Here is a 22,687-nt window from a genome sequence, read left to right as displayed (position 1 = left end):
TTTTTAGTTCTGCTTACTCCTCTTGTTGACTGTTGTTGCTACTCGCACTACCTACGTACTCACAGCTATCATCATCATCGATGCATTATCTTTTCTTTCGAATTCGGTCGAGGGTCGGTGGTTCACGTCTCTGTGGCATCGTAGGCTAGTACTGTTCAGAAGGGTTTTTGTTGAGGCTGTCCATATCTTGCCGTCCATGCGGTGTTGGTAGGCGCATTCCATCCCTATTGTGGATGTAGGGTGTCTTGCTAACTATCTGCTTACCATTTGAAATCATCGTCGAACGCGTAGACTTTTTTGCGCTACCTGTGCGTCTCCTAGAATTCGATTCATGGTAACGTTACCAGTAGCTAACGATGCTAATAGAGCTCATTCTACCCATCTTAAAGTCGGAATCTCATTCTACCCTTCTTGCGTTTGTCATGAGAGTCTATTCCGAATAGCCACACTCCAGATCATCACATTCACGTATCTTAATCCGCCATCTGTAACACTCCTGAATTTCTGCCGAGGCTGAACAGTTCGGCTCTGCCCTAAAGCACTAAACTTTTTGGAGGTCAATTTCCTCTTCAGTAAAATCATTGGGAGGGGCATCTATGCCACAACCCCAAGATATGGCTCAGTACAATCAAGTGTATTGGGAGGGGCATCTATGCCACAACCCCAAGATATGGCTCAGTACAATCAAGTGTATTGGGTGGGGTATCTATGCCACGAGCCCAAGATATGGCTTAGTACAATCAAGTGTATTGGGTGGGGCATCTATGCCACAACCCCAAGATATGGCTTAGTACAATCAAGTGTATTGGGTGGGGCATCTATGCCACGACCCCAAGATATGGCTTAGTACAATCAAGTGTATTGGGAGGGGCATCTATGCCACGACCCCAAGATATGGCTTAGTACAATCAAGTGTATTGGGAGGGGCATCTATGCCACGACCCCAAGATATGGCTTAGTACAATCAAGTGTATTGGGTGGGGTATCTATGTCACGACCCCAAGATATGGCTTAGTACAATCAAAATATGCCTTGATATAATTGATTCCATCGGGCAGGACCCCTAGGCACAACCCCAAGATGTGCCTTAATACAATCAATTCCATCCGACCGGGTGCCTATGCCATAGCCTCAAGATATCTCCTAGTACAATTGCTTCTATCGGGTGGGCGCATATACCACCATCCCGAGATATACCCTAGTACAATTGATCCCATCGACCGGGTGCCTATGCCATAGCCTCAAGATATGTCTTGATACAATCGATTTCGCGTAAGCACGGGATGGGAAGATCCATATCGTCTGCACGGCTAAAGCTCCTGGTCTGATAGACCCGGCCTCACTCACAACTCGAATGATTCACATCAACCCTGGACAATTTCACACCTGGTTTCAACGTGGGCCTACCTTTGGAGTCTAGGGAGGGGGCCCAATAGGAGTGCGAGTGTGTCACCAATGACTTGCAACTCAATACCCGATGGGCTTAATAGGAGCAATGGTAGATCGGAAAGTAACCGTATGAACGAATCTACGGACACTATCATATGGTACAAATAGTCGCTGTATATACATCGCAGTCACCATACAAGCGGTAAACAGAAGCATTCCTCTTGAGGCTTATAGACCGGTGGGCAATCAGGCGGCGATCCTTGCATCATCGCAAAGGTCGCTTCGGCATCAGTGAGATCACTAGTCTTAACACCCAGCCGTGCCGCTTGGAGATCCAGCAGTTTCTTCTTCAAGGTCTGCATTCGAGGTCGGGCCGACTCGTGACAAACTGCATCAAACGCTATCTGGTTGGGGTCTCGGACTCGATCATAGAGATCATAATCGAGCCGACATTGCAGAGGTTCTCCTTCTTTCATACAACTTGTCCCTTTCCGCCACATAGGGTCGAGCCCAAAGAAGTCTGGCCACGTACAGAAGGCACACCATACACTATTGCCGGCAACTTCTTCAACACTGAGTTGACCACCGAGATCCTCGCATGCCTCTGGGCTTGCCTCGCAGTACTCTACCATAGCAAGGCCGGTCGGTGCCAAACCATCTTTCAACGGCCGAGGAATGGGGAATCCTCGCCGCACGAGTTGCACCGCTTGCCTGACCAGATTCCTGACTGCCTCTTCTTGTAGTTCACCGTACATATTAAGTAGCTTCATAGGGTAATAGAGCGCATTCAAGTGTGGCGAACCAACGGCAAATTGGACGTCCTTGTAGCCTGGTTGCAGTCGGGGAGGGGTTCCGTATCTGTCCATTTCACCGAGATTTACAACGACACCACCAGGCTTGATAAAATGCGATCGAGTGATACCAGTGCCGACACCACTGATGTACACGTTGGCCTCAGAAAAGATCTTCAGCTGCTCCTCAAACGCATACCTCTCCCACCGTATGAACGTAATGTCACAGTCGAGATCTTCAGCCGAATGAGCAGCGATCGATTCGAGCATAGCCCGTTCAGTATCAGTAAACCTCTTATTGTCAACAATAACGCCTCGACAACCGTTTTCACCGTGGTCAATCGGGACCATACTACTGCCTCTTGAAGAAGCAACATCGTTGATGCCATACCGGGCAAGAATGCGCTGTGTGTACATGTATAAAGCATTCTCATAAGTATAAGATCCAGGCATAGTAGTATCAGTATTGAAACTCCTATGGGCCATTTTACGTGAGCCAACAATAACTCTTTGAAAGCGATAGATAGGCCGTGTCAAGTCGTTCAAACGGCTGTATTTGCCGCCACCGAATTTAGGCCAAAATTCGTCGCAGAGGAACTTCTTGCCATTGAAGCGGTCCTCAACTTTCATAAGAACATTCACATCAGCGTCGCCGTACCCAAAGCGGATCATCGACACGAACAGCGGGTAAAGAGCGTCGTACATAACATGGCCGACATTATGAGCGTAAAGGGCGTAGCCGTAGATAGTAACGCCATCAACGTTCGTTGGTTTCCACGACCGCTGGTCAAGCCAGTGTTGGAGGGCAAAAACATCTTCGAAAAACACAAGTTTGGGAGAAAACGGTCGCCCGATCGGATCATAGTGTACATCTCCCATGAAAAACGAGGAACAGTTTCTTGTGAGACCGCGAATGCGATCGGCTGAAACGAGGCCGTCGTAGGGCCCAGGGACGACAGGATCGACCAGTGGTGACACGGGGCGTTGAAAATATGGCGCCGACCGTACCTCTCCTTTCCGAGGTAGCAATAGATAGAACATATCCTCAGTCTTACTGTAGTAGAGGTTGTCAAAGATGCACGTCCGGTTAACTGTGCTACCAGTGCATTGAACCGCACTCCAAACATTTCCTTCTTTTTCTGCTCCTTCAGGAAAGAAGTAATCAACAGTAGTAGGGCGACCATTCAGCGGGTTCACGAGCTGATCGGCGCGAACGAGATTGCCAGCACGAGCAGTTGGGTTAGAATGCCCTCGAAGATAGTGGCCGAAGTAATCAAGGTGTGGTATGCCAAAGATAATGTATAGGCCAACCAGAGTCAGCAGTGGGACCACTAGAAATGGGATTAGCCGTGATAGACTACGGCGAAAGTAACATGACAGGAACCTCTGCTGACCTTGCCTTACCACACTACGGAACATACAAATACCGACTGAGAAACTGTAAAAAAAACAAGTCCCGGAAAGACCAAACGCAACCCCTGGCGAAATGGACGATATGACAATGATGAAAAACAGGTACATATAAGACAATACTAAGTAACAGGAAATAATCACTACCATACTAACGCCTTACACCAACACTCCTCACCGGAACGGTAGGTCGGTGGGCAGTTTGGTGGGGACGCGTTCAGTAGTGCTTCCGTTGCTTGTTGGGGAGTTAACTCTGCTACTGTCACGCCCAATTCACGCGCTTTTTCCGACAATAAACGTTCACGCACTTCCATCATCGCTGAACGACTATCTTCGTGACACTTGGCATCAAAAGCCATATGGTCTGGTGACCGACACGTATCGTAAAGAGCATAATTCAATTTACATTGCCGAGTTTTGTCATACCACTCACAGGTAGTATCAGCTCTCCACATAGTGTCCAAGCCTATGTAATCAGGCCACATACAGAGAGAACACCAGGGATCGTCCAAGGCCGGTCGATCATCTATATTCAATTCACTCTCGAGCTCGTAACAATCACTCGGACTGGCTTGGCAGTACTTAGCCATAGCTTCACCCACGATGGAAATACCATTTTCGAGCGGTCGTGGCAGTGACCATCCCTGCTTCACAATGTTCACAGCTTGTCGTACGATCAGCTCGACGGCTTCCGGTTGTAGTCTACCATAAACGTTCCATAACTTAGCAGGATAATAGAGGGCTTGCAAGTAGGGCGCTCCAGCCGCAAACTGAACGTCACGATAAGAAATCTGAACTCGTTCGGGGATGCCAAATTTCTCAAGTTCGCCTAAATTCACCACAGCTCCACCAGGCTTGGTCAGATGAGCTCTCGTGATACCAGTGCCAACCCCACTGACATAGACATCAGAATTAGTGAATATTTCGAGTTGTTCCTCGAAGGTATACTTTTTCCAATCAACAAACGTAAAGTCACAAACATCCTCATCCTTGAGCTTCTCAATCAAGTCGAAGAACATCTTCCTATCAGTATCATCAAATCTCTTATTGTCAGTGATAACGCCTTTACACCCACCACTGGACACGCCAGTTTTGACCTCGGCCGCAGGATCCATAGCCGTCTTCGAGTCGATCAAACCATAGCGAGCTTGCAAACGTCGAGAGAAATACCACAGAGAATTTTCATACGTATATGAACCAGGTAAAGTACTGTACGTATTAAACGATCGATGGGCCATCCGGCGCGAGCCTACTATGATCCTTTGAAACCGGTACAGACCATCCGTGAGGTCATCGAGATGAGTATATGTACCACCGCCGAAAACAGGCGCGATGTCGTCACCAATGACGTGCATGCCAGGTCTTAATACGCCGTTATATACCATTTTGAACAACACGTTCACATCAGCAGCTCCATAGCCAAATCTCAACATCGATACGAACATAGGGTAGAGTCCATCGTAAAGTGCATGTCCAACGTTATGCATGTAGAGAGCGAAACCGTAAACAGTCAGGCCAGGACGGAAAGTTGCTCCTGTCATGGTATGATGCATTATCCACATTTCGGCATCCAAGGGCGAATCGAAGATGTGTATGAGTGGCTCGAAGCGGTTACCAGTCGGTTCATAATCAACATCACCCATAAAGAAGTCGCTACAGCCCTCGATGAGCATTTTCACTCCCGATTCGGTGACCATAGACCCATCATACGGGCCAGGCAGGACCGGGTCCTTATCAACGTCAACGGGCCGACCAGTGTACGGCGACGACCGTATTCGGGAACTCGACGGAAGAACTATGTGGAACTTCTCTTCGGACGATACATAGTAAAAGTTGTCGAAAATGCAACTCCGGTTCAGATTGCTTCCTGTGCACTGAATGGTCGTCCAAAGGTGAGGACGATCCGAGGGGTTCTCGAGGGCGATGTAGTCGGTCGTAATAGGCCTACCACTCCACGGGTCAGTCAGCTGATCAGCTCTCAGATACGCTGAGGTAGAACCCGACAAAGAGTCGGCGGCCGAGGTCGCCTTGGGGGTTGGTAACGGGTGAGATGGATCAGGACCGCGCAGAGAGGACACAGTGTGAATCGGGGAGTTGGACAGTAGCAGGAAGAGAAATAAAAGTGTGAATGCAAGGGGAACTATACAGAGCCATCGCTGCTTGGGCCGCCGTATTCGGAAGGAAGACCGCGGACTGGTCATAGGGGCGAAGCAGGAACTAAAACAGAAGACGCAGGTTCGATCCCCGCACCCGGTGTTTTTCCACACGAGTAATACCAGTGCTAACCCAACAACCGACTTGAACATCATACTTGACTAGAATATCAATTTCATTATTGTGATATGTATTCTTCTCATCGCAAGAGAAAAATGGCCCACTTTGTTAAGTCGTCAGAATGTTCTTAAGGATAGTTTACTCGCGGTCACCAAACCCCAACTACCCTGCGAGGAGTATATGTTCGCTTTCTTCGGTTGAGCCCGACAGTTTCTTCACTAATTATACAAGTTTGAGTAGTCTACTAAAACCAATGGGAATTCCCTCAGAGTGTAGTTGACCATGTGCATGTTTTTCCGACAGTCCTCCGCACCTGCACGGCTCGTGCATAGGCCACGGTACAACCCCACAGCTGATAGGTTGCGCCCGAAATTAGAAAATAAGCCCCTTTCAACAGCTCGTGACCACACACTGGAATTGATTCTCGCCGAAAACTCGAGGAGAGTTTCGGCGGCCACTAAAGCCTAGCCAGATTGCTGCACTTAGCAGACTACATTCGAAAGCGTCCCATCGTAGCATTGCAGAGAACAGTAGATATACGCCTAAGCAACGTACTCTGGCAAATACCATACGAGAATCAGCTTCCATCCTGTCGAAAAAAAGGCGCTATCGAGCTCGTCGCCTCTGAGTAAATCGTCTTATCTTCGCTTTAGGAGCAAGAGTAGGGTAACCGATGACGTCACTAGTTAGATACATCAGACAATATGAACCGGATCATCCCGGAAAATCGTAGGAGAAATTTAAATCACCATAGTGGCAAGACAGGCAAGTTGAGGGGATCTCATTTGCACTACATATCAGTCCACAGGACCACATGGAACAATCAAGACCGACCATATACTCTCACATAACCATCAATAGACTGACCAAATTCACCGAGCCCTCAACTAGGAAAGTGGGACCGACCACCACGCAGAGATCCGTCGAATATAGTACATAGGATTGCTACTACACAAGTAGGCGGCAAAGAAACCTCCCTTGAACAGCCCTTCCTATTTCCGAGCCTCCATGATCGGATATAGGTAACAACTGTAGGGATCGAACCAGCTACCTCCTGCTTACTAATCCATACCACTAACGATCAGGCCAAACACACACTTTGAGCATCTCTAGGATAATGGTCAACGCAATACACCACAATAGAGGAAACTGTAATGGCCTCTTTCTTTCAAGTCGTATACATTACTCCTCATTGGCCTTAGCGAAAGCGCTTTCATCAACTGATAGAAAAATTCAAATATCAATAATTGCAATCAGCCCACCAACCGTATAAAAAGGAAGCCATGTCGGACCAGAGAGCCTCGAAATGTTTGACTTACTCTCAGCATCTCCCATTCCCTCATCCTCATCTTCAGAATCACTACTCTCAGATTCGGACTACAACAACGACAAGAGAAAGTTTATGCAACTTTTACACCTACAATTAATTCTCCTACCTCTTCCTCCCGCTTCTGCTTCGCCAGCTCTTCCTCATCCAGTCCAACGAGCTCAGGCCTGACCAGTCGACCCGATACCCCCTCACTTTACCCCAGCACCCTACGCTTGTTTCAATGCGAAGGTGCCTCCCTCCTTCTCAATGGACTCCTTTATCGCGTCAATGCAAGCACCAATACGCTCAAACCCGACGTCCTATCCAATAGAACATAACCCGAAAATCGTCATGGTTATTCTTATCACCCTCAAAGAGCACGTCGTCACAATGTAATACTGGGGAGGAGCAATCAGCTTCACCGTAGTAGTGGCCTTCAACGACTCATCATCACCAACCTGACCATTTCCGATACCACGCGATCAAGGAAGCACCGTTAAAGTCACCTTAGAATTGTCATTAGCGACCGTTCGACCGGCAATCAGTGCCCTCTGGATTGCCTCTATACCTTCATAATCGAAGCATGATACCTATTAGGTCAACATACAAACACATCGTTAGCTACATGAGATCAGAGTCATGTAATGTTGGAAGACTATATGTTCGCTCCTCAACTGAGCTCAGTAGTTTTTGGGTAAAGTGTACGAAAACAAACTAAAATTTTGCAAAATTTTCTCAAAATTTTCGTGTTATTGTTAAAACAACTCAGCTGATCTTCGGAATTTCATCGCTAATTATAGGGGGTTTACATATGAATTCGGCTAGAAGTGTACAAACACCAACTATAATTTCCTCGAAATTTTCATCTTGTCACCGACACATGTAGTTAAACATGTGCATATTTTCCTACACTGCTTTCATTTCCAAACGAGTTGTAAACGCACTCCCAATACTCTGTATCAGTAATTAGGACCAGTGTGGGAATGCATGCACATGGTCAGCTACATGTGCTGCTAGGAATATAGAAATTTTGAGAAATTATCGTTGATTTTGGTACACTTCTACCCAAAGTCGTGTGAATTTTTTTCAAAGTATAGTGAGGAAATTTACGAGCTCAGTTGAGGAAACCAAACATATATTCCCACACTGCTGAAGACCATGAGGGACAATACACGAAATGATATCAATAGGTTCATAATGCATTGAAGTTTCACCCGTGATATGAGAAAAAATATTCCACAAAACACTGCATATCACCGCGAATATCGTAAAACGCCATTTCACGTAAAACGTGTGAAACTCCATTTCATTACTCATATCTTTATGTATATACACCCATTCGATATGAATAGCACAGACAACACTGTATTACCTCCACCTTGGCCTTCACCCTCAGCTGATGAGGTGCCATTCGTCTGGTGACCACATTAAGGAGAGTCTCGCGAACCTCCGGAGTGATTTCGAGGCCCTCCAGAATGCTCAAATCCGCGTTGTCACTGAGAAAGCGCCATCACCAGTACTAATGTGAGGATACTACTACCCGACAAGCTTAGAGAGTCCATCATAAGCATGACCGAACCTATCGTAGAGGGGCCAGGAGATCTTCGAACACGCCTCCTCTAGAGACATGCCGTGGGTCGATGCTATATGCCTCATGATGGACTGGACAGTCTTCGCCTTTGAATACCTAAAATGATGATGATAATAATAATGGAGTTTCACCGGTGATATGAAAAACACTAGTGAAAAACAGATTTCACGACGACTACTGCATAGCTCAAAAGTCTGATTTTTTCACCGAGTATCACGCCACTTTAACAGGTAGAACTCCAATGATAATGATGACTAGGTTGATAGTATTACTTCACATCCAGGGCCTCAGCATCCTCGCGCGACACACGCTTCTTAGAGAGGTCGATGTAGCCCTTCTCCTTATCAACTCGTAAGACCATAAACGTATCGAAACTGATGGTGGCGACAATACAGTCGGTATTAGTACCTCTTCAAACTTACCGTCCAACTTTGATGAGCTTAGGAATAGATCTAATACGCCTCTTAGAGAGCTCGGAAAGCTGAACCATACCCTCCATATCGTCATATTCACATAAGGAAACATACGCTGCAACGTCAGTGACTTGCTTTACTAAGGCCTAGGGAGAAGAAATCGAAGATTCAGATCGAATATTTTATACTACCACAATGCACTGGTCAATCTCAGGGAATTGCTCTCGGTAGAAACGGCAATGGAGATGGGCGGCTTCGGAGCTCATGGTGATACGTGACGGTTGAAGCAGTAACCGGGAAGAAGGAAAACTAGCATTGCACGCACATGGTCTACCATCGGACCTATTTTGTATCTTGTGTCCGTGAACCTAAGATACCCCCTCGACTGATGTTGATCGATTTTGGCCCAACATACTTCCACACGTGGGTGGTAGGGTATTATACTATACGAGGGATGAGTTCAGTGTTCATCAACCTTCACAACCGATCAAACGAAGGCCACTGAAGGGACAATGAAAGACAATACCCGCAAACTACTGTGGCCTACTCTCTGCCGATAGTTCAACTGGAAACTTGCAGCTCTCAGCAGACAAGTCTCGTTAGAGGTCAGTATATCGATCAGAATGGCGAGCGCAATATTTTCGATTTTCTTGAAAATCGCAATATAGTGGTGCTCTGGTAACGCTATGAGAAACATAGCCTTATTCATAATTTCCGAAATATCTGCGAGCGATTATATTCTATCCTATACTTCAAGTTTTCGCAGTCTTCGACGGGAAACCTCTTACATGATATTTTGGGCATTTTTCTGTCCACGATTTGATCTGCTAGGTGCCTCAAAAGTCTTATGATACTGTTCTCTGTGGAATCACATACAGCAGTCAGAGACGACTTCCCCTGAATTTACCGTCTGACTAGTACTGATAGTGGACGTTTGTATACCGGAAATTCGCCAGGACAATGTTGTCTCCTTATTGTGTAGCGATTCTTTAGCTGATTCGCTGTAATACTCGCTATCCTAAAATGACATATTTTAGGAGTTTCGTGTCTAATTCGTTAGTGTGAAATTCTTAGAATTTATCGAATTATAACAGGTTCTGGGTCGTGAGAAAGCTAATTAGAAGTCACTAATAAGTAGTTATGTTCTCTTATTAATTTACAATAAGTATTTGTACATAGTACGCGGAATCGATACCCATTATTACATTTCATCATCCTAGTTTTTTAGTTGTTATTTTTACATACTCTCGTAAATTATGGCAAACAAGATCACTGAGATTCGCGCTGGAATGACATGTAAGTTATCCTTGGTTCACTCTACTGAATAGGTTAGGTTGATGATATTCCTATCAGGTTCCGGTTGCTCTGGTGCGATAACTCGCATCCTCACCAAGGTAGATGGTGTTGAGAGCGTTGATTGCGACATTGAGAAGAACCAAGTGATGGTCCATCATACCGACGCTGTCACTGGAGAGCAGCTCGTCGAGAAGCTCAAAAATTGGGTACCTTTTCATGTTGTCTAAATCGTGCTCATGTAAGTCTTTGTTGTGTCAGGCCTCGGCTAGTGGTCGTGAGTTGGCACTTATCAGCACTCAGGATGCGTAATAATTACCATTACTATCCCTTGCGGTAGTTCGATAGAATTACTTCAGCTTTCTCGCTCAAAGTTGACGCTTTGTGTTATCAGTATCTGACGGTAACTTTTATGGGTTATTGTCATACCACTCCACGAGAAAAACATCCGAACATTCGCATGCTCTCGGTTAGATTGCCAGCTGGCACTCGTGCCGGCGACTGGTGTATGAGATGGTAGATCGTTCATCTCTTTGGGGGAAGGGTTTCTGCGGTAGTTGTCGGAAAACGAGTTGGACATTGTCCTGGAGTTCGTATAACAAGTCCGTTTTTGAATGACAAGTACGTTTTCATGAAATTAGCTTGTCTACCTTGAACCGATGAGAGAGAGGAGCCGCTATCTAATGGTTGGTTGTTGCTGCAATTGATTTGTATGTCAACATTTCCGGACATCTCTGCCAAGGTCTGCTCACCCTCTAATTCATGCTCTGGCTCAGACTGCTGATATATCGTTGGATATGATTGTTCATCAGGAGGCGTTCAGTGAAGTAGATCGGCGGGTTTTGAAGCTCTATAGGTCTTAATGAGGAGAAGATAGTGGTGAAGGATTGAGTAGGCCCTTGACAGGTAAGAGGTGGTTTTACTAGTGCTGGGGAAGTAAAATTTACTTAGTAAATTCGAAGTTATTGAAAGTCTCAAGTTGAATAACTTCCCACCACAATACTATCACTTCGAGTTTACAGGTGAGGATTTAGTACAATCGGTACTGTGATGGAGGAGTTCTGATGATGCAAGGAATCGAAATTCATTAGAATGCGGCAGATATATGCTATCCAAAGTTGTTCAACCGAGAGGAAAAAATCTTCCAATCGGCAATTTTTCGAAATTTTGGGGAAAGATAGGAATGAAAAAAAATGAGGAGCCACAAATGGCTCACCCCTCGAATCTGTATTCGCATTGCGAACAACTGTGCAACACAACTCGTGAGATATTAGTGAGACGTTGCTGCCGAAAGAAATGACACTTCTGTAGTGTTGTAAGAAGTAATGTCGGTAGTACCGGCTTGGTATTGTAGAAGAATACAGCGTCAGCGCCCCCTATGTGGTCGCCGGAGGCCAACCGAGATGCAAGTTACATCCTGTTTCATAATAGACTGCACATTACAGTAACAATGCAGTGGAATGTATACGGCTCAGTGGGAGTCTAAGGATAGTCATGAAGAATGATTCGCTTGACAGCATATCGCGCACTGACTCTGCTGTAGAACAGCGGCTGTTCATTTGTTACTGATTACCTTGAGATTTTTGCACCAGCAGCCTTCGCCTCATCTCTCGGTCTTCCTTTTATCTTGGTCTCGGTCTTGCAAGAGCATGTCGTTGAAGCGTCATTAATAACAATGCTTTATAACAGCTTGTACTAACTTATTATGGCCTCATGGTCCGTGAGGGTGAAATGACGATTTAACGCCTCGAGTTCAGCCCTACTGGAGTTTATCTGAGGCAAGTTGCCACTTTCAGCCAAAAGAACAGGAATACTGTCCCATCATTTCAGTATTCTCTGAATCATCGTCAGCGCCCCATTCCGCCGCATTTGATGCGGAGTTCCAGCCTCATGAGGAAAAAAAGAGTATCAAGATACAGAGGACCCGATGCCTCCTGAGTATGAGGAGCATCTTCTAGTAGCAACTTCATTAGCCATAGTTGCGAGCTCGTCATGAAGAACTTCTCGTTGGGCATCTAGGATGCAGAGAGAAGGAAGTCAGTCTTTAAGTTTGTCAAGAGTCACGCTGTTCTCAAGAGCATGCTACCCTTCTCGTGAGAAGTTCTCACGGTGAGACTCTCACCTCACGCATTCGTCTCTCTCAGCCAGTGCACCGTTAACAGACGAGGGTTTCATATAAGCGACAGTTTTCGAGCATGTAAGAAGTAAAGTGCGCGCACATTATCAAGTATGGCTCACCGCGTCTCGAGGTTCTTCGCCTTCCACGCCGCTAGTGCAAGGACATGGCGATGTTGTATGTTTTCCTCCAAATGAGCTAAGTCTAGGTCGTCACGATCTATGGCACAACATCATACAGTTTCGCGAATTAACGGAATTACCAGCGGTGATTTACCGCCAAGTTAGGTGGAAGCTCCACTCTCAGAGTAGCTTCTCAGGCACTCAGTCGCATCAAGTGACTCGAATTTCTATCCGATGACTGCGCAGCGGTGAGTGCTCCGATAATCAGAGTCTGATTGAGCTGCATAGCAAATCTGGGCAGCTAGATCTGCTTATGAAGCAGCTGACATCGCATAGTCGGGTATATGTTGTTTTGGTTGGTGACTAATGATTGGTCTTTCATCGTTATCGTCATTACCACCGTAGTTGCAGCATCAGCTGTCAAAACGACCAGGAGCAATCACCCCGTCCTCATTTGACTCGAAGTTATCTGGATCGATAAGGCTACTGTGGAGCATGGCATGAAATGGGCCTCTTTTGTCAGAACTCAGTTTCATAATTCAGTATATCTCCCGTAGCATCACATGACATCGTCGACGACCCCACAATTACCGGGTCATATACGTCGCCACGATGTGGTTCCCTCCTCGTCGCATCAACTCCGAAAGACCGCTCTCCAGCAATGGCGGAAACTTGTAGCAAAAAAGGCACGAGGAAGAGTTCGACTCTGGCGGATCGGGCGAGCACTTTCGCAGTCGGCAGGAGCAAGGCATCTCTACGCGTGGTCTAAGTTAGCTATTGCAACGACCCGGCGTCAGCGCCGATTGTGCGCGAGGCGAGGTCCGAAGCATAGAGGTCTCTCTAAGGCTTTAGTACTGACTGCGACTTACTTCATGGCCTGGCGAGCGAGAGCCAACTACGTGGCCGATACATTCCGTGGACTATCAGGCAAGGTAAGGCGCTTCCGTTGAAACCTCGAGCTTTAGCTTGGAAAGGATATTGTTCATTTTGATGCTATTGAGAGAGTACATTAGCACTGCTTACAGTAATGTGTCTTTCCTGATTCGGAACTCACGCATGGATTTCGCTGCACGGTTTGTCTCTGTTTGAGTTAACTGTGAACGGAAATGTAGATCACAGTTAACTCACTTGATAATTCATTCAATTCGAAATGCGACTGGTTCTATAGTAGGGGATGAGAATCTTCGGCTCTCATTTCCCGCAGGCATAGCTGGGGCAAATAGCGCGATACAGCGAGCGTTGCACAACGTGGATTGCTTCTTTTCAAGGAGCTTGTGTATAGCGTAAAGGTCCCACCTCTTCAGGAGCATATCCTGGTCTTCATATTGACGGCGGTCTTTCCCGCTTGGCGACATTCCTTACAGTGTAGCCGTCTGATTCGGGCACGCGCTGAAAGACTGTACAGAAATGTGCAGGAGCATTTCGCCAGAGGATTCCTTCGGGACTGGTGAGAACAGATGCAGCACTCAGCAGGGATCATCTACGTAGGTTTATTGAAGCTCTCATTGTAAGGCCTCGCATTATCAGAGTCGAAAGGCGCACTCTTGAGCGAATGTTGCTCGCTTGGATGGACTTGGTTCGTCAAATGAGTTCACAACGAGAGGGCAAGCTCAGCTACTGGGCCAGTATCCGGGATGAAGCATTTCGAGGGGCATCCAGACATGTATACGATGACAATTTAGTGGAGAACTCTTGGTTCTATACCCAGATTCGATTCTTACCTGCGTGGACCAGCCCGTTCGTCCGTCTATCGACTTTCTTCTACCTGCTGTCGAACATAACATCCCGGCAACGAGAGTTGAAAGCGTCGTCCGTTCGCGTTACAGCCTTGAAGACCCACTACCACAAAAGAAGAGCTTTAACTAGCATGTCAACATTTTGGAAGGTTCACCATCACCATCGAATCCGCCTCATGTGGAGATGTCTGAGCCATTGGGGGACCGCGACGGCGCTGATCGCGGACAGCCGATCCAGGCAGAGAGAGTTCTTCCGAAGGATGATGATGAAGAAGCTGAATTCATGGCGGAGACTCGCTACTCGGCGGAGACAGGCCAAGTTTGAAAGATTGCATGGTTGAGTCCGATGCGAACGTTAGGTTGAAACTTATGCGAATCCTCGCACCCGAGATCGGCCAAATCACCCTCAACGGTTTTTGCGATTCTGTTCTGAAGGCCTGCCTGAGCCGCTGGCAAGCATTGGCCTTCCACCGCAGGCAAACGCGACACGCTCGGGAACTGGTGAGACTCTGTCCGCAAGCCATGTCACCATGATTCGGACGGTCTCAGCTCCTGTTCCTTCGGAATAGAAGGTTGGATGGAGACAGAAGTATGAAGATCCACTTGCATGCCTGGATCGAGCTCGTCTCACGAGAGCGACGCTCTACTGCTGCCGGGCAGCTGTATGCTCGGCTGTTACTGCAACAAGCTTTCACACACTGGTTACGATGGTCACATTTGAAGATCGACGTTACCGTCAACATCAAGGTTGAAGGGCGAAAACGCGTTGCCCTAGCTGTCCTCACAGAATGGTATTGGCTCCGTAGAGCACTTACCTTAGCACAGGCGAGTGAGTACTCTCTAGTGAAGTGACTCTAGCAGAGTCACGCGTTGATCGGACATGAAACCGAGGTCTAATCACTGATTAGTAATCAGGAGAGCGTCTAATAACCAGCTTCCGGTCTTGGGATTGATCATTTGTATGCGACAAGTTCGACTTATTTCAGTGCGCTCTATCCAGAACCGCATCGATACCAATAGAACGCTGAAGAAGTGGAGGTTGATTAACTCCATGGGGAAGCTCACTGAACGGAATGGCCTGTGTGTTCGAGTTGGAGCATTCCGGTAGTTACTGAACGCTGGCTCGAAGTACCAACATATTTCTCAGAGCTTGGAAGCGCTTGAGCGCCCAACACGCCTTCGTGAGACAGTGCAGGTCACGCAGGCTTGGTCGCGCTGCCCTGAGCTGTCTCCGAGCTTGGCGACAGTTGCATGACCGACGCTTCGCCCGCGCAAAAGCGGCTCAGGCGTTGATATCACTCACTCGGAATCGATTGCAGTCGCTTATCAGCCGAGAATGGCGCTCTTTGGTCAACTTGAAGAGGAAAATAACGCCGATTGCTGTGAACAATATTCGAGGTTTGCGACACAGTCGTCTCCTGTCTACATCCTGGCGCCGCTGGAGGCTCTCTCTTGAGAGTGCCAGGGAGCTGTGGAGTGAGGTTGAGCGAGCTGTTACGAACAGGTGGGAATAATGATTTCTCATTCCCCTCGGTAATCGGGAGAATTGTCTAACCTTCCACGTCGAGAGGCACGAGGCTCTACCTCTGAGCCTCCGAATCTCTACGTGATCCAGATACAATCACCAGAGGCTAGTCGGAGTTGTGACAGCCTGGATCCGATTGACCGGCGAAGTCAAGCGACTGAGAGAAGTGCTACACAACATGAGGCAAAAACATCGCGCCGGGAAGGCGTTGTCGTGCTGGGTTGCGCTGAAGCGGCTCTTGGTGGTCTCACGTACTGCCCAGTCAGTACGCGAGAAGCGACTAGTTGGTCGATGTTTTGCCGAGTGGTATATCTTCTCCGAGAGAAATTACAGGTTTGTTAGACTTAATGTGAAGAGCTCATCCCCATCCCAGGAACGCAGGGCTTGCGTACGGAATAGAGCAGATGAGACGGGCGAAGTATTTAAACAGATGGTGGGAGGCGACAAGAACGATGATTGTTGCGAGAGAAGTGGTATGACAAACTTCCAAGAAATCATTGCCTCTGCAGATCCCTCTCAGGAATTGACCACGGCATCGAAAGTGCTATCCAATGTGCTTTATCACTGGAACGAGCTTGCTTCCAGGCGGAAGAGCCGTAGAACCCTCCTATACTGCTATAGGTGACCTATGTTTAGTGTGATTTCCTCATTGTGTTAGTTCGATCAGACTGTGGAGAGGTATCGCCCAGAATTCCCGTCGCTTGTTCCGACTAGCTAGCCATATCAAGACTGACCGGATGAGGATGACACTTCGTCATGCCTTCTACAAATGGGGTTCCACTACTTTCAGTGGCGACGAGGAACGATCGGGACGACGTCAAGAAGTTTTTATCGACCTCAATGCTATTTCGGCACGATACGCTGACCATGTTGGACAAGCAGTAGGGCCCGTCACTGCGACAGCGCGAGACGCTCCGGGAATCACCGCTACGAACGGAACAGTTGCGAGACGCTATCGACCGCGTCACGGCTTGGGTCCATCTCCAAGGGCTTGGCAACGGTTCCCTCTGTGTGTCAGGAAGGGCCATCCTTTCCAGTTACAAGGACGTGATAGAATGTCAGTAGCCGAGTCTTCTCATCGGACAAGAGCGCATATGCTAATTCGCCCCATTGGAGATACCTATGTCTAGTGTACATTATCTCGCTGATGTATCTGATCCTCGATGATGAGGCCCCGAAAAGCATAAGGAGCTTGGATGAGTTTCCGTACATCCGTGCAGGAATCATGTACATGTTGTGGTCCGTTCTTCAATGCTGTTAGTGAGGGTTGTGTTTGCTAGTAGGAGGCAGGGCGAAGTTGATATTGTCGATGCCTGCTCCTGCTCTCGGTAACTCGGATGAGTTCGATTCCTTCTTAAAGGCTGCAAGATACGGCGATCTTGACAATGTACGCGAACATTTGAGAGCTCATCCTGAATTGGTATGACCCCTGTAGATCTGAATTTTTTCTGTTCATCGTTCACTTTGCAGTTGTGGGAGTCGGACGCGTTCACGAAGAGTACTGGAATCCTGCTGGCCTCAGCTAATGGGCACACGGAGGTCGTCAAGGTTTTATTAAAGGAAGCGGGTGAAGCAAAGAAAAAGACAGTAGCGAACCAAGGTAGGCCATAACTGAGTATTCTGCCATTCTGATGTTCTTTCGGTCAACAGCAAATAGCCAAGGCAACACTCCACTACATTGGGCTGCTCTTAATGGACATCTCGACGTTTGCAAGCTTCTCGTTGATGCAGGAGCAGATGCCACGACTGTGAACAAGGCCAAGCACACCCCGTACGATGAAGCCTTATCCAGGCATTTCAAGGAGGTAGACTGACACTGCACCAATACCTTCAGTGTGCGTTGTTGCTTTGCTAATACTAAACCTCGCTAATCCTTTGCTAATTGCTAATGCTAAAGAGGTGCTTTTCCTACCTTTTGTAGGTTTGCATCTATTTGGCCAAGTTCGCGGCTCCGGAGGCTGACTCGCCATCATCGTAGACGCCAAGATTGACTCGATTCCCAACGTTACTCCATTTCTCTCGCACACTGTGTATGAAACTTGTGTTGTATATCGTCAGTCACCTCTCCTCAGCGGAAATGGATATGAATTTTTATGCTGATATTGTGTAAGCGAATCAGGAAAATCTCAGGGAACTCATCTCAGGGTCTTCACAGTCATCTCAGCTGAGACAAAATGTCATGAACTTGCAGTAACATTCATTCCCGCACAAGTGCCGCGTCAACAACTTGGCAACAGCTCGAGAGGTGAAACCTCTTGGCAGTTTCTTCAATGTGTTCACATTGTGACAACACAACATCTGGAGGATATCAGAATTTCGATGGAAAAAAGTAGGACGAAAGTAGTAATGATCGACAATTCAAGCTGAATGAACAAGACAAATTTACTTTGACAGAATTACTTTTGGTAGAACTCCACAACGCCGACAAGACTAACATATGTTCCAACAACAACAAAAACGGCGCCAAACGCGATAAATCCGAACGAAAGCCAATTAGGATAGTCCATCGAAGTGTCGTCTTCAGCTGCCAACTCATCCTTCAACTTCCCCACCATCTTGTTGCGCTTGAAGTACACGATTCTGACACAGAAGCCAGCAGGAATTATGTAACAAATGATCGAACCAGTCATCGAGCCAACCAAATCCAAGACCACCTTCACATCCGGTAAATATATCGCTACGACTAGGGTGAGCGAGACCGAGATAAAAGTTATAGCTGGGCCGACCCATCGATGAAGATGGCGACGACCAGTGATGCCTTTGACTGTGCCCACCACAGCTGCCCTTAGAGGGTAGATATTGAGAGGATATGCAGCTAAGACTGCGACACCCATAAGGATGAAAGCAATGGTGACGAATATATTGCCTTCGAGAAAATCTGCACGCATACTCTGAATAATACTCCCTCTGGTGGTGCTCCCATACGTTAAAAACCCGCACGTGCCAACAGCTACGTATACGACGAAACAGAGAGCAACCGATGCGTAGGAGACCTGGCGTAGATTCCTCTCGCTGAATGGGACCATCTCCGAGTAAATATGTGGTACATTAACTTGACAGACGTATGCAAAGATGTATGCCGATGCCGCACTGATAACGCCGTTGAAACCTTTGCTCGGCCAGAGGTAGGTCGAGGTCGAATCTTGCGGACTACTAAAGATGCCGTGTTTAATGAGCAAGTAGACAATACAAATAGCGAGGAAAATGACCGACATGACTCCAGCGAAGCTGATCCATCGAACGTTATTAATGCGCTCGAAAAGTGATAATGGTAATAGGAAAATGTAGGTGACCAAGGCCGAGAAGACCGTCCTATTGAGGAGGAGAACGCCATACCAGTCGTGTTCGTGTTGAGAGCCTATCCACTTCTCGAACACGGGGTTGAGGAGATCAGCAATAGAAATCAGATAGGCCACAGCAGTGCCGAAACAGAACAAAATCATTGTGATCTCGAAGACGTAGCCGACCCAGGCGTTGTAGTAGAGCCGGACGATTTCCTCAAAGGTGTCTCTACCCGAATGAGTCTGAGCACGTCCTATCATGTTGATAGATATCGCCGACATCCATCCCAATGCTATTAGTAAGAGCACTGAGAGGACTATCCCAGCACCTTGAAAGGACGAGGGCATCGCCAATGCACCAGCACCCAAAGTGGCCTTAGCCAAAGTGAAGGCACTAGCAGACCTACCACCAGCTCTGAGTATGGTGGGAAACCTCGAACGGGGTTTGGTTGGGGAAGAAGTTGGGGAAGGAATCTCCATCTGTTAGCTTGTTGCAACGTGCGACGCATGTACACTAATAGTGCACAACATGAATCGCTTCGCCCCGCTAAGACTACCATGTAAGCAGTTTTACTTCTCGCTCGCCATTTGCTAATCCTTTAGAAAGACGCATAATATACATGAACGCCGATGAAAAAGTATTACTTCACTGTTATAGCGCTGGCCTCGACGAAGCAAATGTTCAACAGGCGCCCCGAAAGGGTTGGTACAGTGAGCAGCGATGTCGCACCACTGCACTGCTTCTGTTTCATCACGGGGTATAAAACGGGAGCACATTGAGCAATTGTGGTTTCAATTAGATAGAGAAGAAGTATCGAACTCGTGGGGAAAAGACATCATACATACGAATGGTGGAATCGAGCAACTCGAGATGTGCTGATAAGAGTCCATAGCCATTCAGTCTTATGGCGTGCGCTCCCTGTAGCGCAATACTCGCTCTCGCCCGACCGTTTCAAATATTGTCCGTTCAAACCATTGTTCGGATCCCGTGGATCTATCTGATCTGTCTGCACTCAATCTCCACTAACTATTGAATCCTTATGTCCGGTTCTGCATCGAGTTCTAGTCCTCCGGAAGCCTTCGACCAGCACTTCCTTAACAACTTGGGGGCTGCATGCCGAGAATCCATATCCAAGAACGAGAGACTGCTGTCCAAGTGCTTCCAGGACATTGAAGCTGGTTCTACCGTCGACGTTCAGATCATTCTGAGAAACACCTCTGATGCCCTTACACCTGTGAAAGCAATGTCCGTACCCGGCCCTACAACGGCCCCGGCGTCGGAATCGGCTACAGGCTCGGGGTCCAAGCTTGCCCGCTGGAAGCGAACACGCGAGCTCTGATCAATCAGATGGCGTCTCAGTAGCCCCGGTGGTTGTTGTAACGACTTCATTGACTTCGGTCTTCGAAGCAGTATCAGCCGATCTCTGCCGCCTTGCTGATGACCATCTACTCAGCTGTGACCTTCCCTCATGGGTGACTCCGGTCTCACGACAACTTGCGAGAGTTATCATTAACCTCTCCTCATCGGATCACTATCAGATTCGATGGACAGTTGCCATTCCGACCCAAGCACAGCTGAAACGTGAATCGGTCGCTGCTATCAGTGAGCATCGCTCTCACTGCATGGCACAATCATCTCAAGCCAACACGAATGCCATACCTGGTGTTCTCACGGCAGGTGAACAGGCTAACACCTATCACTCCACCGGTGCTGTTGTTACCACTTCACAACAGCAATCGGTCTCCCAAGTGAGCTCGTCTATCGGTGGCCCTTCCAACTACGACATCCAGCACAATCCCACGGCCGTATGCTCAACCTTCGGGGGGTATCAAAATTATACATGCCCTCCCCGTATTCGTCCGTTGCAGATTAAGACTGATGTCACGAAGCGCCCTATCGATCAGGCTATTAAGCAGGTTCGTGTCTTCATCGGTCATCCTGTACATGACCGCCTCAAGTTCGACCCTAACCACAGTGGTGCCTATGCTAGATGGCGTGTTGCCTTTGCTGATGCGATCGAGCGCGTGCCATGCTCTCGACAAGTTGCTACGGAGGCAGTTCTGGCATGTCTACCAGAGCCTGTCAAAGGCACTGTCGAACGAAGTGTTCACCCAAGTGACATCGAGAAGTTTGGTCACGTCATCATCATCTATGCCTTGGACCATACCTATCTGACGAAGCTCGAGTTGCGTAGTGTCTCCGCTGCGTGGGAGAGAATCTGCCAACAACCCAATGAGTCTGTCCGCCAATATGCTACGAGGTTTGAGCACTGTGCACATGTATACACAGCTCTCTACTATACTCATGGTCTTTCTGCCCGTGACATTACCACCAAATTCTCTGATGGTCTCCGTGGTGCCCGTGAAGTTCTGGGAAGATGTCTCATTGACCCCCAATGCCAGCTTGGCTATGAAGCTTACAAGCTTGCACTCTTCGCTTTTCTCGACAACGGTACACCCCTGCCCGATGATCTAACGGCAATGATGCCCGGTCAGTCACGGTCTCAAGGTTCGGGTAAAGGTGGCCTCAAGAAGGTCGATCATTCTCAGATCATCTCCATCTGTGCACTAGCTACCAAAGAGCTTGGTATACCGCCTGATAACTGCCTACGCTGCGGATTGCCTTCACATCAGGCCAACTCATGTCGTCATACTCAAATCTTCAAGCAGAAGGAGCGTTGTGACAGGTGTGGCCGACTCCGTACTGGTAGCGAGCACAAGTGCCAATCCAAGAACTTCAAGTGCGGTAGATGCAAGCGCAATGGTCATTTGAGTGGTGTCTGCCGAAAGGTTATCAACAATGATAGTATGACATCCACTACTCAAGCCAATATGTCCACTGTTGCAACGGAGATCTCTGACGGCTCTGAGCTAAAGATCATCCACAGCAGCGTCGCCTGTGCTTCATCTCGTACAGCACTTCATGATATCGTCGGCTCACTCCCTGCTGATCCGGTGGTGAACCTTGTTGCTGGTCATGATGCTCCAAAGACTTATTGTCCTATCCAGGGACTCGTGGATAGCGGTGCGAACGCCTCCATTCTGAACAGCTCTACCGTTCACTTTCTTCTTGCTAACGACATCATAAGGCCTCCTGATGTCAAGGCTCTATCACCGCCTGTGTCCGTTACCTTCGGTAATAATCAGGCTCTCTCGGCTGACTCTGTCGCCAAGGTCCCTTGCTTCCTTGGATCCGCTGGCACTGTCACCATCTCATTTCTGGTCGTTGATGGGTGTCGTCCACATTGTCTTATAGGCCGTAACATGTTCTCACTTCTGGGCATTCGGCTGGTCTCTGACAAAGGCGTGGACATCGTTTGCAACATGGCCTCCGCCAAAAATAGTCCGGCGCCCGCCACATCAACCCCACTCTGTGCCCGCTCTGAGCCGCTCTAACCCCGTTGGTCGAAGTCATTCCTGATGACATAGACCCCAAA

General features: G+C 47.8%; 7 protein-coding genes across 7 annotated transcripts in view; 4 read left to right on the top strand and 3 right to left on the bottom strand.

The window, feature by feature from the left end:
- Positions 1–1,228: 1,228 nt before the first annotated feature.
- On the bottom strand, positions 1,229–5,791 carry Pmar_PMAR018380 (hypothetical protein; the record flags this gene model as incomplete). Its single annotated transcript, XM_002767733.1, has 3 exons — positions 1,229–1,324; positions 1,626–3,511; positions 3,769–5,791. 3 exons carry the CDS (start codon positions 5,789–5,791, stop codon positions 1,229–1,231), a joined length of 4,005 nt encoding a protein of 1,334 aa, XP_002767779.1.
- Positions 5,792–7,026: 1,235 nt separating this feature from the next.
- Pmar_PMAR018379 (eukaryotic initiation factor-2 alpha subunit, putative) lies at positions 7,027–9,473 on the bottom strand. The gene is made up of 11 exons (XM_002767732.1): positions 9,369–9,473; positions 9,187–9,323; positions 9,037–9,138; positions 8,714–8,860; positions 8,546–8,669; positions 7,680–7,763; positions 7,542–7,631; positions 7,405–7,493; positions 7,301–7,358; positions 7,184–7,241; positions 7,027–7,084 (listed from the first exon to the last, which is right to left on the bottom strand). Exons 1-11 carry the CDS (start codon positions 9,441–9,443, stop codon positions 7,047–7,049), a joined length of 1,002 nt encoding a protein of 333 aa, XP_002767778.1. The 5' UTR covers positions 9,444–9,473; the 3' UTR covers positions 7,027–7,046.
- Positions 9,474–10,433: 960 nt separating this feature from the next.
- On the top strand, positions 10,434–10,782 carry Pmar_PMAR018378 (Metal homeostasis factor ATX1, putative; the record flags this gene model as incomplete). Its single annotated transcript, XM_002767731.1, has 3 exons — positions 10,434–10,473; positions 10,531–10,679; positions 10,732–10,782. The coding sequence occupies 3 exons, from the start codon at positions 10,434–10,436 to the stop codon at positions 10,780–10,782; spliced, it is 240 nt and encodes a 79-aa protein (XP_002767777.1).
- A 6,481-nt stretch (positions 10,783–17,263) lies between these two features.
- Pmar_PMAR018377 (Ankyrin repeat-containing protein YAR1, putative) lies at positions 17,264–17,994 on the top strand. Its single transcript, XM_002767730.1, has 4 exons — positions 17,264–17,389; positions 17,440–17,569; positions 17,620–17,774; positions 17,891–17,994. The coding sequence occupies exons 1-4, from the start codon at positions 17,279–17,281 to the stop codon at positions 17,945–17,947; spliced, it is 453 nt and encodes a 150-aa protein (XP_002767776.1). The 5' UTR covers positions 17,264–17,278; the 3' UTR covers positions 17,948–17,994.
- Positions 17,995–18,311: 317 nt separating this feature from the next.
- Positions 18,312–19,730, bottom strand: Pmar_PMAR018376 (10 transmembrane domain, possible aa transporter, putative; the record flags this gene model as incomplete). Its single annotated transcript, XM_002767729.1, has 1 exon — positions 18,312–19,730. The coding sequence occupies one exon, from the start codon at positions 19,728–19,730 to the stop codon at positions 18,366–18,368; it is 1,365 nt and encodes a 454-aa protein (XP_002767775.1). The 3' UTR covers positions 18,312–18,365.
- Positions 19,731–20,290: 560 nt separating this feature from the next.
- Positions 20,291–20,590, top strand: Pmar_PMAR018375 (hypothetical protein; the record flags this gene model as incomplete). The annotated part of the gene is made up of 1 exon (XM_002767728.1): positions 20,291–20,590. One exon carries the CDS (start codon positions 20,291–20,293, stop codon positions 20,588–20,590), a length of 300 nt encoding a protein of 99 aa, XP_002767774.1.
- Positions 20,591–20,873: 283 nt separating this feature from the next.
- Pmar_PMAR018374 (retrovirus polyprotein, putative) overlaps positions 20,874–22,687 on the top strand; it is a gene marked incomplete at both ends in the record, with an annotated part of 4,509 nt that continues 2,695 nt past the window's right edge. The window contains 2 exons of the mRNA XM_002767727.1: positions 20,874–21,056; positions 21,120–22,593. Of these exons, the coding sequence (XP_002767773.1) occupies positions 20,874–21,056; positions 21,120–22,593 (1,657 nt within the window). The remainder of the gene's footprint in view (positions 21,057–21,119; positions 22,594–22,687) is intronic.

This window comes from Perkinsus marinus (genome assembly GCF_000006405.1).
Source record: "Perkinsus marinus ATCC 50983 genomic scaffold scf_1104296970094, whole genome shotgun sequence".
Taxonomy (NCBI): domain Eukaryota; phylum Perkinsozoa; order Perkinsida; family Perkinsidae; genus Perkinsus; species Perkinsus marinus.
The sequence above is the reverse complement of the archived record's forward strand: the minus strand, read 5'-3'. Positions and strand labels throughout refer to the sequence as shown.